We start from the raw sequence: 17,837 nt of genomic DNA on the forward strand, positions 1-17,837 counted from the left end.
TAATGATAATGGTAATAATATTGTGAGGTTGCGGAAGTTTTTTAGTTCATCACACCCGGAAATAAATTTTAAATTTCATTGAGAAGCTATTTGTTGTTTAATGATCATTGACACTTTAGAAAGTGTTAGTATGCGTGATTAGCCGATGAAAAGCTTGTGTATGTACATTTTCTTTGCATGTGTGTACAGCGATAAAATATACGGATTTCACTATTAATAAGATTTCTCTAACACGTGCAACGACCCTTTTGATTCATTGGTATAGTAGTTTTTTTTTAAATTCCTTTATAATTAGGTTGTAAAGAAAAATTTTTTGCACCACTGGGTTTTTAGATGAATCATAAAACATTTATGTAGATGATTTTTCGTTGGGAATTACGCTTTCTATAAAAAATGGGTTCAAAATGCTTGATGCGAATAAACTGGGAAATTTTATTCGCTATAAAAAAGGTCATTAGTAAAATTGTTGTAGGATAATAAGTTTAAAAATTATAGGCGTTTTTAATTTCATTGACCGGATGACGAAGGCTGATATCTAGAAAATTATTAATTTAGTGTTTAAAAGATTGAGGCTAAAGTTTTAATTTTTGGAGAAAAAGTTTGTAGAGTAATTTGTAGGAAATTAAAATCTCTAGAAAAAAAGTTTCGTGTAAAATTATCAGAGAGTCATTATTTTAGAAGTTATAGTCAATTAAAACTTTTGGCGGCTCAAAATTCATAATAGATTTGAAAATTTGCTTTTGGACAAAACTTAAATCGCCTATATCTTCTGAACAATAAATTTTACAGTATTTTTATATCAGATATTTTTTGTAGGAAATTAAATTCTCTAGAAAAAAAGTCTCTTGTAAAATTACCAGAGAGTTATTATTTTAGAAGTTATAGTCAATTAAAACTTTTGGCGGCTCAAAATTCATTGATTTGATTCTTAGGCTTTTGGAAAAAACTTTAATCGCCTATATCTTTTGAACAATGAATTTTACGGTACTTTTATATCACATATTTTTTATGAGAAATTTAATTAGCTATAAAAAATGTTTATAAGATTTTTTGATAAAATCAATAGTTTATTATCTACTGGCATTTTAATAATTAGATTTTTTTGGAATGAACAATTAGTTTTTTTTTAAACACAAATTCATATATAAATATATACATATATTAATATTTAAACAAGACAACGTCAATTGTTGATGAGATAATTGAAGAAAATCACAATGATTAATGTCAGTAAATGACTTTTGAACTAAATAAAACGTTAACAATTTTCAAAGGGAAATAAAATAGTTACTAGAGGTCAAATATAAGAGACAGGAAGTTCAATAAAATATGTAATTTGAATGAAGAAACTTTAAATTTATATTTTATATTTAACGTTAATATATTAAAAAAATATATATATATATAAAAATATATTTATAAATAATTTTATTTAAAAAAATCATAATCTTAATACAATAAAATTAAAAATGGGTTAATTGACATTAATGTTGAGTAATTAAGTGAATGACATTTTTAAATTAGTCAATGACATTTATCTTAGTGCGCGTAAACGTGTATTAATTAAAAATTTAAAGAAAATTAAAAATAATCTAGTCAAGTGTTTGTGTCAGTGTTCTTTTTATTTATTTGTTTAAAAGAGTTGAAAGAGAAAGAACATTTATTGTCCTTGAGACGAAGGTGTTGAGGACGCGGAGTCGTGGAAAATGCTAAACTGCACTGATCTTGAGTGCATTCTGCACCATCATTATTATTATGCACATCTACATCAGTTACAACAACCGCCGATTGATAATGGTGAGTTTAATTCACTTTTTTTTCTATTTATAAATATTTATCACCTATTTATACACTCATTAATTAACATTTCATAGAAAAACATTACATTTATTTATTGGCTGCTAAATAAATATCAATTGATTACTTAGTTATCCATAGAAGCCATAAAAAAATTTTTTTTTTTAAATAAATAGTCTAGAAAAAAATTATAAAATTCAAAATTTAATTTTTTGTGTGAAAAATTTTTTCACAGAAAATTCAGTGGGATATTCGTGTTGGTGAGCGAATTTCACGAAAAATGAGTACTAACAACGATATATTATAATAAAGTGATGGTTAATTAATTCATTGGTTAATTAATTCTTGTTAAATTAATCAGTTTGTAATTTTAATGGTATTATTATAAATATACTGTTGTGGGTACTCGTTTTACTCGCGACTACCTCAGTTATAACATAAAAGCTTTCATTTTTCAAAAATTACAAAAAAAAAAAAAATTATAACTACAGTTTTATTTTCCAAAAATTTTTTTTTTATTTACGATATACGAAAAGTCGACAAAATTCCGTGAAAAATGAATAGAATTAATGACACTGCAATCAGAAGTTCCCTAATTAATTTAATCATTAGTCGGCTACTTATATAATCAACAATTTTATGGCGTGCGTACACATAATCCAAATATGATGATGTGGGTACTCATTTTACTCGTTATCATGTCAACTTCCCACGAAAAATAATCATTTTGAAATATAAAAGAATTTCACGCTTTTTGAATTTTTTTTTTTTAAATTTGAATATAAAAAATTTTGGTCCACTGAATTCGAGCGATCAAATTGATTTAAAAATCTAATGACCCTTGTAAATAATTAATAATATTATTAAATTAATTAAGTAATTAATTAATCCCTTAAGCCACTCGTACTACACTCGTATAAACAATATTGCGTAATATCACGCACGGTAAATGCCAATCGTTTGAAGCTAAGAAAACTCGTTACGTTCCAGTTCATGTGGCTGCATAAATTCATATCATATTTAAAACAATTTATATCTTTATATTACCTCTACTCTACTCTTACCTTACAAATTTATAACGTATAACACAAAATTATAAATACAATCTTTTGCTTGCAACAAATAAAAAAAAACGTTAATGTAAACAATATCGTAAAAAAAAAATCCAATAATTCCGGTATTTATAATTTAAAAAAATTCTATTTAATTGACAATTTAATGCGACACATTATTTACTAATGAGTAAAAATAATTAATTAATTTTTCTCTGTATCCACGTATTTCTGCATGAATATTTATTTGTTTACTCGATATATTTGTAATTAACGGCGTGTTAAAAGAGCTTACTTAACAATCAATAGGCAATAAATCATTTGGTTCTTTAAATCTACACTTGTGTATATCTCTCATATCTTATTGCTTGTTTTTTATTTTTATTTACATATTTTATTTTATCTTTACATTGAGATCTTTGAGATTAAAGATGACGATTAAATACAAACTCATTGCGACAATAGTATTTTTTTTATTAAACAATTTTTTAACGTCTCCGAAAATAGAAATTTCTATTTTAAATTCTTTAACATTCGAAATCAGTGCTTGAGTTTTAAGAATCATCCAAATTGGGTTTATCTATTTTATTAATTGATAATTAATTAAATTGCAGAGGAGTAATGTTATGATTAAGCGATTAAAAAACACTTGGCACTATTTATTAAACGTTCAAACTGTCCTGGTGCTTTGACGGACAATATTTAAATATATATCTTTTAAATGATATTATTTATGAAAAAATATTTAAGTTTAAATATCTAAGCCGATGTGCTGACGTTATTTATTTATTTTACGAAAACAAAAATAAATAATTATTAAATATTATTTTTAATTAGAGACTTTGAGAGATGGTAAAGACATTACTAACACACTCGAGTATAATTACGTTTAACCACCGGACAATAATGGGTGATTTGTGTTTAATAATAACAACTGGTAAATTTTATTATTATTTAACCCCCAGTAATTAAAGACTTTGTTTGTTATTTAAATATTTAAATATATTTATAAAATAAAGTAAATAGTTTTGCTGCAAGGATATTTTTAAAATAACAAAAAAGGTTTTATTTAATTGCACCGGCTCAACAAACTCTATAATACACACGGTCAAGTCTGTTTCCGCGTATCTAAAGTTCATCATTCGATAAAGGCTTTAAGTATTCCGATGTTTTAATATTTATGATAATTCAAATTAAATTACCAGTTACCTAAATCTCGAACTCAAAATTTCATATTTTTGTTAATTTATCCCACATGTTAAGCTAAAAAATTTATCACTATTTTATCCCAAATAAATATTTTTTTAAATTACACAAAAAATAGTCACTGGTTATTATAATTAAAAATTCACTAAAACAAATGAATTTAAAAAATTCGTCATCAGTTCTCTAAATTTATTATTTTATCCCAATGCTCATCTTACCCCGTCCTTCCCGTGTAAAAATAATTCGTTCCAAGAAGATTTCAAGAAAGTTCCGCATGTGGAATTTCTAAACATAAGACAGATTAGAACTTCGAATAGAACTTTTTTGGAACGTTAGTAATTTTTATGGTAAACAACAAAAGTTTTTATGAGTGAATTTAGAGTCAAAACAGGACGTTCTTGGAAATCTTTGGGAATTTTATATGGACATTCCAAAAAAGTTCCATAATCACCACTTTTGACTTTTTATGGACTAAAAAAGGCATTCCAAAAACTTTCCAAAATCCCTAATTTCGCATCTTTTGTAGAATAAAGACGTTCTAGAAACGTCAAAATAGTTCAAAAATGACTAATTTTGAATTTTTTATAGAACAAAAAAAAACGTCCATAAAAAATTCCAAAAAAGTTCCAAGAACGTCCTTTTTTGACTCTAAATTTGCTCATAAAAACTTTTTTTTTACCATCAAAATTACTAACGTTTCAAAAAAGTTCCATTCGAAGTTCTAATCTGTCTCATGTTTAGAAGTTCCTTATGCCGAACTTTTTTGGAATCTTTTTGGAACGAATTTTTTGTACAAAAAATATCTTTATAAAAATAATAGCATATTAAATATCAAAATATCCGCGAAGTTATTTTCTTTCCTTCGTAAAAAATTGTTTGGTTTCCATTAAAATACTGCCAAATATTTTTCATAATGATCAAAATTCAAAATTTAAATCTTAAATTCTCGAATTATTTTTAAATATTTTTCCTCATTGTTCAAAACAGGGCGGGTTGGCTGGTACAATTACCTTTTATTTTTATTGAAACAAAAAAAATTTTATTAATATATATTTATTATATGATGCCCGAGGACAAGAGATTTACAAGGCCAGCATAAAATGTGAATCAATTTAATGATTGAAGATTATATATCGATCCATTCCTTATTTTATTCTCTGTTTTTATTTAGCCAGTATATTTAATTTTTATTTTTAATATCTATATATATACATATGTATAACATAATGAAAAAATATTTACAATCCGGTTCTTTATTTATTATTAATTATTTAAAATTTAAATGCCATATTAATGAGTATCTTGACTTTCCTATGAATTAGTAATTATTATATATATGACATTTGTTTCCAAACTGATCACCTGTTTTTTAAAATATTCTTACACCATATTCTATAATAATAATAAAAATGAGTGATATTAATTATTACCATAAATCATATTTGATAATTAATTATTTTATTATGAGCAGTCATTGACTCAATAATTAACAAACCAATTACATAAATCGCTGATAATGAAAAAAAAATATACATGAACTGACCTGAATTGGTGATTGTTTAAATTTAAAAAAATATCTTTGCTTTTAAGTAAATAATTTATGGAGGCCAGAATACTTTTTTTGGTGGTCAGAGAGCATGGATCACCAGATCGTGTGATTGTTAATTATTCAATCGTCTTTTCCCTTCTCAATGCCTCGGGCGTGTTTTTCATAACGGGTCCTTTTCGTTGAACTTTTAATGACATTTAAAATAAAAATTTAAATTATTATTTATTATGCATCATTATTATGCATTATTTTAGATGTATCTAATTATCAAAATTATTTTATCTGCTTTTAAATTTCTCTTCCTTTCTAAAATATAGAATATTAATATTATTCAAATTTTCTCGATTTCAAATATTTACTATGGGTTGACTATCGAAGATACGATAAAAGTTACTCAAGATACTTTTGTAGGAACTTTTCTTTTAGACAAAAAAGGCTTCATTACTTTCGACTTAGATCCAGTGATTTAGGCGGTCAAAATTTTTAAATATTAAATCAGTCAAAAATCTCTGGGTTTAAATTTTATTGAAAATCAAATTTTGGCCAATTTATCAAAGATACGATAAAAATTACTGGATATACTTCTATAGGAACTTCTATTCTAGACAACATAGGCTTCATTATTTTTGATGGACCCAATTATTTACGCGGTCAAAATTTTTGAATATTAAATCTGTCAAAAATCTCTTGGTTTGAATTTAAATTGAAATCAAATTTTGGCCAAACTACCAAAGATGCGACAAAAATTACTGGATATATTCTATATGAACTTTTATTCTAGACAACAAAAGCTTCATTACTTTTGACTTGGACCCAGTGATTTGGGCGATCAAAATTTTTAAATATTCAATCTGTCAAAAATCTCTCGGTTTAAATTTGAATTGAAATCAAATTTCGGTCAAATTATCAAAGATACGATAAAAATCACTGGAACTTTTATTCTTGACAACAAAAGTTTCATTATTTGTGACGGACCCAATTATTTAGGCGTTCGAAATTTTCAAATATTAAATGTCAAAAAATCTCTTGGTTTCCATTTAAATTCAAATTCAAATTTCATCCAAACTTTCAAAGACGAGAAAAATAACTTAATATAAAATTTTTTGAAATTTTATCCCCTAACGTAGACTCAATAGTTTAGAAGTTAGAAATTAAAAACAATTAAATTTTTAAAAAATTCTTTTTATTTTTTAATTTATACCAAAAATAATAATTTTGGCTTAGCTTTTAAAAATACAATACAAATTATAATGACTTTTTTAACAATTTAATTATTTACAAAAATTGTCTTTTTCTTTATCAGTTTTCATAAAAACTTAATAGAGTAGACGCTTGAAATTTTTGAATTAAATTTTTTGATTATTAAAATTTTTTTGGGCTTCGTAAAAAAATAAAAAAATATGCTTGACTAAATTACAATAAATACCGTCATTACGCATTCAACAATTTCGTCAAACACGAAACCGATCGATTCTTAATCTGTATTTTGGACCGTCCAAAAAAAGAACGCGTTTAAAATAATAAAATTTGCATTATAAAAACTTAAAAATTAACCATATTTACAAGCAATAAGTAAACTCGGGATAATTTCTCTTCAAATACTTATAATTCTTTGTAAATATTTAAAACTTTAATGCCTCCCCAAATAGCGAAGCATTTAAATAAAGCAAAAATAAATTCGGTGATATTTTGACTTGAATAATTAATAATTATCAAACCCACTTTACATTTTTTTTTCATTAATTAAAAAAAATCATACCCACACACATGCAGAACTTTAATTGTTGTAATAACAACAAGCTGTAACCCAGCAAGTCATTAAAGACTAAAATCCTTGGCATAGATACGATTCTTTTTTTGGATCCAACAGAATTAAAAATATATCCTCAGATATATTTTAATGCACAATAATTCACAATAAAATAAATCTCGTTCTCTTATTATTATTTTATTATTCAAAATCTTTTTAAAAATCCGTACGTGTCACTCTAAAAGGTCATTGCTGTCTCAACAAATTAACCATAATGCATTTTATAATACTTATATGTGTACTCATTCGCCGTCTGACTGTTGTTTTTTTATTTAAATATTTCAGTTTAAATATTTAATTCCTCAGCAATAAATAATCCGCGTAATATACAATAAAATATTAATAATGTCAGTGTGACAGTGGCAATTTCTTCCGGTCGGTATATTTCCATGTGTCATGGTAAACGAGACTATAAAAAAAATGTCATATATTTATATATATAGTATTCAAGTGAATAACCAAGACCAGTCTTATTACCCTGACTGTCAATTGGGTTAACGAGTGATCTTTAACTTTAATTTTTCAATGTTAATTATATATTTTCACGCTTTTATTGATACTATTAAATTCAATTATTTTTTTTTTTATTGATATTCGTTAGTTTATTGAAAACAAGTATTTCAATAATAATAATTCTGGTCTTAGGATAAAAGTTGTGTCGGAAAATATTAAAAGTCTAGAATACTTTAGCCGTTTGAAGGGGGCAAATTCAAAAAAAATTTAAGATTTTATACGATAGGTGTAAAAAATTTTTCAAAAACGATTTAAAAATTTGAAATTTTTGGGAATTTTTAAAAATTGTTAAATTTAAATAATCGTGGTGCTTAGATTAGATTTTTTGAATAATGCGTTGCCAGATTAATTTTTGGATTTTTTTATCCTTTACTTTTTAAAATTTTTAAAATGCGTTTACATGAAAATTATATCAAAAATTTTTTTTAAAATGAATTTTTAAACTTTGGGAACTTTAAAACTTTACGATATTAATAAAATAAATTGTAATAATGATAATATTTGATATTTTTATTGGGTGAGATGATAAGTGATTTATTTAAAGTGAATACAATTGTTAGTAAATTGAAATTAGATTAAGTAACTGTTTGCCGACGAAGGCTGGGTATTAAATAGTTTATATATATATATGTATATAGATATATATATATATATATATGTATATAGATATATATATATCTAATATATTCAAGTCAAACAATTTAAACTAGATTGACCCTGGTCAAATGATTTACACGACCCTGTATCTTGGAACCTACACTGGTTATTAATATATATATTTATATATTGTGATGATAAATATACTAGACGAAAATAAATAAATATATTTTTCTAAGCTACACTGTAAAAAATCGGGAGTGAATTCGGAGTGATTACGGATTTTTATTCAAATCCAAATTTGCTCCGTCACTCGGGGTTTAAAAAAAAAAAATCTGAAAAAACTGTTAGACCGACAACACACACATTTCACTGAAAAATAAATAATTACTGTCCGACGATATCTTTGGAACGAATGAACCGATTTGAACGTTCTTGGTGGCAATCAAAAAATCTCACCAAGACTTAGAACTGATTGCATTTTGAGGCGAATCGGGCAAGTGGTTTATGAGTTATACGCAAGGAACCTAAAAAAAAAGATTTTATTTTTATTTTTCGTATAACTTGTAAACTACATGATTGACTCCAAAATCTAGTCAATTTTAAGTCTTGGTGAGCTTTTTCGATTGTCACCAAAAACGTTCAAATCGGTTGATTCGTCATGATACTGAAGTTAGCGGACGTCTAATAATTTTTGGATTTTATTTTAGACGGTAAATTATAAAAAAAAAAAAATTGAAAAAATTGCACCTGTAGTTTTTTAAATTCCCTACAAGTGCATATTTTTAGTTTTTATTTTTTTGTAATTTATTTGCTGGAAAAAAAATCCGAAATTTTTTAACTATCTGCTAACTTCAGGATCATGATTCGTTCCAAAGATATCGGACAAAAAAATTTATATATACACACACACACACACACACACACACACATGCGGACGTCCATCCGGAAATAGTCAGAGTAGCTTCCTAGGACCTCAAAACGTCGACATCTGATGAAAACTCAATTTTCCAAAATCGGACCGAAACCAATCTCTTTTTTTGAAAATTTGAAATTTTCATAGCGGGAAGCTAAAAATTGCTCTGCATAAGGAGTAAATAGGGAGTTTGCCTTTTCAGCGGAGTGGTTTCGGAGTGTTCTGGATTTTATTTAAATCCACATTCACTCCCATTCTAAGTTTTAATATTAAAATAAACTTCACTCCGAATTTAATCCGCGTTCACTCCGAAAATTTTTTACACTGTAATTCTATCCTTACTCATAAATAATAGTTATGATGTTAGACCGTGCGTGGACTTTTTTTAAATATATTATCATTGTTATTATTGTCATTAATATTCAAAATCTTCTTTAATAAAAAATGTGTACGACATGGCTGTCAAAAGCGGAAGTATTAAAATAGTATTTCAAGTAATTAAAATTCGCAGTCTTTCCTGAGTACATTATAATCAAGGTGAATTTATTACCTGAATTGTCAATCATTTTTATTTTATTTTCCTTGTCGCTTTATTTTGTCGGCCTTTTTCAATTCAATTCTTCCATGTCTTTATACTTTTTTTTTAATTTTCAACCTCAGAATACTCATTTACAAAAACGATATTTATTATTCTTAATTAATATATCGATTTATTATTCATTAAATCGATAGCTCAAATCTAAAGTCCAAATTTAAATCGATACATCGTTTAATTTTTTCATAATAAATCAAAATTTCAAATTCATAAATTATTTGAGTTTCGATTTCGATACAAATTTTTTTGAAAAATCCACAAAAAATTTAAGATAAATCATCAAAGTATGAAATTAATCTGTTGTATAAATTTTATTAAACAACCAAAAAAAAATATATATATGAGTTCGATGACACGCAACATAAATTTAAACGAAAACTTCCATTCGGTACAAGTTATTTAATCGTAAATATACTTTCTCTTAATTGTAAAAGTATTGGAGAAGTTTTAACAACAGAGACACATAATTATTTTTTAGCGTGATCGGGTGAGCCAACGCCTCGTTAAATTATTGTGAGATGCAAAATACATGTTAATTTATAAAGACTGCATTTACCATATTGTACATTAGTAGATTGAGATAAAAAAATTTTATTAAATATATGATTTGCTATTTATGAATGACGAATGACAATAATGATGATGTATTAGAATGAAGACATTAATGGTAATATCGAGGTGTGGTCTAATTTAATTTGATTTGAGATGTTTATTTAATTAATGTAATCAAGCTATAATGATATACTAACTCGGATACGGAAATGTGAGACAAATAGTATCACATAATTCCAACAGACTCTCTTATTTCCCGTACCGTCACATTAGCAGTATAAGCCACAGCTAATTACGACATTTATTTAAATGCTTTTTTTAATTTTTTTTTTTTATCATCATATTTTCTTCCGTATGATTATCCATGTTTGTACAATAGTTTGACTCAATTACATAGATGTTAATTATTAACCGCGATGACCTCGTGCGGTTTGATCACGCGCCGACTAAATTTTTTAAAACAATAATTCTATTACTATTTATCTTTTTAAATATATTTTTCATCGTTGTCGTGCTACGAATGCTAATGCAATGTTTACTATTTGACGTTTTAAAAATTTTTTTCTATTAATTATTATTTACTTAATTACCATAATACTTTATATGGACAATTTATTTTAAAAAATCAGTGATCTCATTTATTGAAATTTTATTTTTAAAATTATGGCTCGTGTATTGATTCTATGAAAAAAGTTAAAGAGACCTTTTTTGTAGCTTATTAAATTTCCTACAAAAAAGTATTCTATACTCTTTCATAAAAAATTAATATTTTAAGCTGTAGAGGCTTCAGAAGCTTGGGAAAGGAATTTGATAAAAAAAATGCATTAATTAATTTAAAAATTAAAATAACTGGTTAAATATTGAAAATATTGAAAAAATTAATCAAATCTTTCTTGTAGCTTTGAAAATTCTCTACAAAAAAGTACTGATTCATTTTTATCTAAAAATCAATATTTAGATAATTATAAAATTTTAATTACAAATTTAAATAAAATGAAAAAAAAAAAATAATTTTTTAGACGAACAATAAAACCTCGATGACCTTCACGTGACTTCTCACCCTCGCAGACTTCTCAACAATCATAACTTTAATTTACTTATATATAAACCTTCGCAAATATACTGGGTGATTTATTTCGCCACCGGCTCTATTAAATTAAAATGAAAAAAAAAAACTAAAGATATTTGCTAATTAAAAATTCGTATGATTCATTTTCCAAAAGTTATTAATTATCAGCTCTAAAATATTGTCAATCATCATATAAAAATATATGACAATAAAAGATGAATAGTAACAGTGGATTAATAATTTTGTTCCCTTCAATTGGAGGCACACCGTCGTCGATTGAGTCTAATAAAGCCAATAATATCTAGTCACATGCTCATCACATCATATATAAATATATATACATATATATGTAGGGAGAAAATGTTGCATTGAAAATGCTCATGCAATAATTAGAAAAATAAACTTATAATTTATTATCCCGTGATATAAATTTGTCACGCGTCCTTGTCAACATACTATTTATATTCAAATCTATATATATTTATATATTAATATCATCTTCTACTCATACTTGTTGATTTATTTAATTGCAACTTATTGCTCTTAATTAACATTTATTTTTAACAATCGATTATTTATGAAATTAAAAATAATTTTTTTTTATTGAGGACGAAAAATTTAAAATTCCAAGCAATTTTTTCAAGTCAAATTTTTATTTTATTTTTTTGTCTAGACAATTTTTTTTTCAAATTAGAACTATGAGAAAAAAAATTAGTTAATAAATTTTAAGTCCAACAAATAAAAGAATAAAATATTTATGACATTTTTAAATTACAGATATTTTTTTTTTTTTTTTTTTTTTTTTTTTTCACGATAATTAAGTTTATTTTTTCGATAATTATTTATGCATGCTAATAAAAGTGAATAACCGACCCTGACATGACCGTGCTCAGGCAAGAGGTACGCGCGTAAAATAAAAAATCTGTGACTTATATTTCATTTACACATATATATACATATATATGTATTTTCATTGGTTAAGATAAAAAGAGTTGAAAGTAAATAAATGTAAGCAACTTTTTTGCACAAAATTAAACAATTTAATGCAGCAAAAATTAATATTTATTATCTGCATATTAATTTTTTTATAAATATTACGCAATTTTTATTTATTTAAATTGCGGGTTATTAAAAAAAAGTTTTAATTGTTTGAGGAAAAAAAAAAATATTGTTCGTAGAAAATCGGTAAAAACTTATCTACTTTTTTTTATTTTAAAATATTTAAAATAATTACCGTTTGTTAAATAGTAATAATTGTATTTTTTACGACAAAAATTCCGGACGAATTTAGAAAATTTTTAAATATTTTTTCCTTCGCGGGAATTTTAATCTGCGATTTTTAAATTCACGTAGACATGGATATTATTAAAAATGTTATATACATAAAAAAAAAAAAATAGTGGATTTAATATGTCCTTGCTCGGTTCCTGCGTTCACTCATATGTCTCTCGTTTATATATATCTATTACCGTTGTCTCCTGTAGAATTATACTGTCAGAGATTTTCATGCATAATCCATCTGCTTATTGTTTTAAATATAAACCTATTATCTAACATTTTTTTTTTTTTTATTGTTATTATTCATTGATTTTAATGAACAATGTTGCACAACAATGGTAACAAATATATGACATTTTCAAATAAAATAATTTAATTTATTTGAATTAAAATTTTTAAAATTGATCAAATTTTGATAGCAAAAAATTTTTGCCCTATTCAAATATAAAAACTTAAGATCTATATATTTATATCATATATTTTCCAATTTTTTAAAATATAAATTTCACTGATCCTGAAGTTAGAAGACAATTAAAAATTTCCGTATTTTTTTTTTTAACAAATAAATTGCAAAAAAAATGCATGTGTAGAAAATTAAAAAAACCATAGGTGCAATTTTTTTAAATATTTTTTTTTTTACAGTTTATTGTTTTTAGAAAAATTGAAAAATTATTAGACGTCAGCTAACTTATGATCCTGAAGTTAACAGACAATTAATAATTTTTGAATTTTTTTTTCTACCAATTAATTACAACGAATAAAAATCCAAAAATATGCACGTAGGAAATTAAAATATCTATAAGTGCAATTTTTTCAAATTTTTTTTTTTTTATAATTTAGTGTTTTTAGAAAAATTCAAAAATTATTAGACGTCAGCTAACTAATGATCGTGAAGTTAGCAGACAAATAATAATTTTTTTTTCTATTAATTAATTACAAAGAAAAAAAAAATCCAAAAATATGCACATGTACGAAATGAAAAAAACCATAAGTGCAATTTTTTCAAATTATTTTTTTTTATAATTTAGTGTTTTTAGAAAAATTCAAAGATTATTAGACGTCAGCTGACTTATGATCCTGAAGCCAGCAAACAATTAATAACTTTTGAATTTTCTTCTACTAATTAATTACAAAAAAAAAAAAAAAAATCTAAAAATATGCACATGTAGGAAATTAAAATATCTATAAGTGCAGTTTTTTCAAATTTTTTATTTTTATAATTTACTGTTTTTAGAAAAATCCAAAAATTATTAGACGTCAGCTGACTTATGATCCTGAAGTTAGCAGACAATTAATAACTTTTGAATTTTTTTTCTACTAATTAATTACGAAAAAAAAAAAATCCAAAAATATGCACATGTAGGAAATTAAAATATCTATAAGTGCAATTTTTTAAAATATTTTTTTTTAACAATTTATTGTTTTTAGAAAAGTTCAAAAATTATTAAACGTCGGCTAACTAGTATCATAAATTTTAATTAAATCTATTTGCTAAAATAAATCACGGATTAAGTAATTAAATAACATAAAGTAATTATATAAATAAAAGAAAAAATTTTCATAAATATAATATTCAAGGATTCAAATAAAGTGACTAAGTCACGGTAAAGGCCATCGCGTATTATCGCAACGCATCAGTATTGGTCACCGATAACAAGTAAGGCATAGTGTGTAGTGTGCAACGAGGCACATTTGATGAAAGAAACTTGAGCAATTTTTTAAAATACAAGTACAAACCGAAACAATAGGACACTTTCATTGAATAAATCAATTACTTTGCTTTTAATTTCGCCCACTCGCTAAATCATTAAATTTATTTGCGATCCATTAAATTATAGAGCGATCTATTGGATTAAAACTGTCGCCATATTCATAATTAATTATTGTTATTATTTATAAATGATTAATTAATAATTGAATTAGATGACGTTGAGGTAGACACGCCTCGGTGCAATGAGAGGTGTGTCCCGACCGTTGCAAGAGCCGTAATATATTTTTTTATAACATTTAACTTAATGCGCATTTTAAAGTCGATCTGCTGGCCCCGTCTTAAGACCTTGGGCAACTTCAGTACTCTGATATCATTGTGCACATATTATATTCATTTAATTAATGAAATTATCAGCAAATATTTTAACCACATTCGAGTAAAACATTTTTTTTTAATGCTTGCACACCTAAAATATATGAGGCATTGGAGTGAAGCATTTCCTTATTTAATTCATCATATATATGTAGTATATTATTAGTCCTATGACAATTTAATAACTTGCAATTATATAATTGTTATTTATTTTATTATTAAACAATTATTTTATTAATCATCCAGGATATTTTGTCAGTAACAGGATATTGCATATTTTTAATTAATATTTTTAATAATAAAACAAGAAAGATAAATGGTTATTGAGATGAGAATAATTAGTTTATGATGATGCTGACTTATGTATCAAAGAAAATATATACAATGTATTATATGTCCTTACAATTGAATCCGCAATCGTAAAACAGTCAGTTTAATATGCGTTAAAAGTGTACAATTTTTTTTATGTCTTCATTTAATTTTATTCTTTTAAATAAATTTTTTAATTATTCACTGAGAGAAAAAATAAATTTTACACGGAGAGAAATTTATGGTAACAATTACAATATATTATGGGAATGTTTACCATAATATAATTACGTTTACACAGTTAGAAATTTTGTGTATTTGTGTTAAAAAATTATCCCTGATTAAACAACTGAATTCGATCGAATTAAACGGAATTAAATTTTTAATTCTATTTAATTCAGATAAATTCTGTTAATTCGGTACCTAACTTGAAAATGAATTCTTTCTAATTCGGCAGGAAACCCCGACTTTGTCCAAATTAAAACGAATTTAAATAATTCTATTCGGTTTAATTCTGATTAATTAAAAAATAATTCTCCAATTTCTGGTTCTGAATCCGAATTAAACTGAATTTAAACGAATTTTGAATTTTTAAATCGGTTTTATTCTGTTTAATTCAAATTCAAATTTTCAATTCAGTTGAATTCTGTTTTGCAGAATTCGACAGAATATAACAGAATTAAAATTTTTAATTCGGTTGAATTCAGTTGTTTAATTAGGGATTTGGTTAAATTTTTTGTGTTGATTTTTAACACAGAAATCTGTTGATTCAACATAAACCGTTTGTGTTATTTTACTTCAACAGATTTTTTATATTAAATGATTGGAAAATCTAGAACGTAACACATTTCTTGTGTTATTCGAAAATTAACACAAAATTTGTGTTGTTTGACTCAACGTTCCCGCGCAATTCTTCATTACTATAACCAAGCAAAGCATTGTATCAGCATTTTCTGCAGGGAAATTTGGATTATAATTTATTTACAATTAAATATATACATTTTACAATTAAATTTAGATCACTTTCATACCTTTTTGACCTGGTTCAATTGTTCGCTAAATTGACATAAGTTCTACTAAGGGTAGATCAGTATACTTGAGTTGGTTAGGTTATGTGCTTATGTTTATTAGTTGATTTTAACAGGAAAAATGTGTTAAATTTACACAAATGTTATGTTAAAAGTAGACAAATTTTCTGTCAAAAGAACAGATTTTATGTGTTCAATTTTATTTAACATAAAATTTGTGTTAAAGATCAACACAAACGTACTGTGTTGAATTAACACAAAAATTTGTGTATACCGTTTGCAACAGACGATTTGTGTTGAATTTAACACAACATTTCTAACTGTGTATATGAATGCTCCGTATATGGCCATGTATGTAAATTGGCCATGTATGACCAAACATAGCTTGATACGGCCATATATGACTGAATATGACTATATATATGTATAGAAATTTTAACTGAACTAAAAAAACAAATTTTTTTTAATTATTTTGGCGACGCAGAGATTATCAGATATGCGAATGATTAAATTCCTAATCGAATTGGAAATTTTTAATTCAGAGAAAAAACGCTAGACTTATTAATGATCGCACCCGCTTCAGTAGGATTTGAACTTGGGACCTTCCGTACGAGAGACCGACGCTTTGACGACTAGGCTATGCAACCGACAGTTTTCTATAGAAATTTGATAAAAAATTATGTTTTCCAAAATTATTTTGAATCGTCATTTATGAGATATTATCATATTTGAACGATTTGTGTTGAATTTAACACAAAATTTCTAACTGTGTAGTAGTAATACCATAATAACAGCCAACCTAACCCTAGTCTGAAATCGTCTTGTTTCATCCCTTGCCACACAATATACTATTTCGACATAAATTTCTGATCGTTTTGTTAACATATTGGTGCCCTATCGATATGTCACAGTAGCCTAAAAACTGATATCTTGTAGATGCCCGCAGATAATTTTTGAGTAAAAATTATCCATAAAATTTAGTACTGTAAGGACATCTAGTCAGTAACTAAATTTTTATCATGTTGTTAGTAGCAATTGGACTGGACCATATTTTACAATGCGTATGGGAAAAATTTACATATTTTCCACATGTCCTCACATTATCATATTTTTTGGGTAATTTTTACTAAAAATTTATCTGCATGTCTCAAAGGCAAATATGCTACTTGGAAACCCTGGTTCAAATACTCGAAATATCCAAAAAGTTGTTCATAGTTTTTAAATTTTTCTATGAAAAGTTCCTTTTAAAAATAGATACTTTAAGCTTCATAAACTTTTGAAGAAAATTACTAAACATAAATTTCTTATTTTTTTTTAAGAAAAAAAAAAAAAATAACCAATAAAAAAAGTATAAAACCTGTCTGAATAATTTTTTATTCCTGACAGATCGGAGTAACTGACTTTTATCTTTTCTTTCATTGTTATTATTATTGTTTTTTTGTACTACAGATGTTATTCCCGTGAAAAAATATATCAACAACAA

The 17,837-nt window shown here is 25.2% G+C and overlaps 1 protein-coding gene across 9 annotated transcripts in view; it reads left to right on the forward strand.

Annotated features, from left to right (window-relative positions):
* Positions 1-1,511: 1,511 nt before the first annotated feature.
* The window catches only part of LOC130672066 (WD repeat-containing protein 48 homolog), a 98,827-nt gene continuing 82,501 nt past the window's right edge, over positions 1,512-17,837 (forward strand). For 2 of the 9 annotated variants that reach the window (XM_057476292.1, XM_057476293.1), the window contains exon 1: positions 1,512-1,797. In XM_057476292.1, the coding sequence (XP_057332275.1) occupies positions 1,707-1,797 (91 nt within the window). In that variant the 5' untranslated portion in view covers positions 1,512-1,706. The remainder of the gene's footprint in view (positions 1,798-17,837) is intronic. The other 7 variants (XM_057476304.1, XM_057476305.1, XM_057476310.1 and 4 more) reach the window with 5 other exon arrangements.

Source organism: Microplitis mediator, chromosome 7 (assembly GCF_029852145.1).
Source record: "Microplitis mediator isolate UGA2020A chromosome 7, iyMicMedi2.1, whole genome shotgun sequence".
NCBI lineage: Eukaryota > Metazoa > Arthropoda > Insecta > Hymenoptera > Braconidae > Microplitis > Microplitis mediator.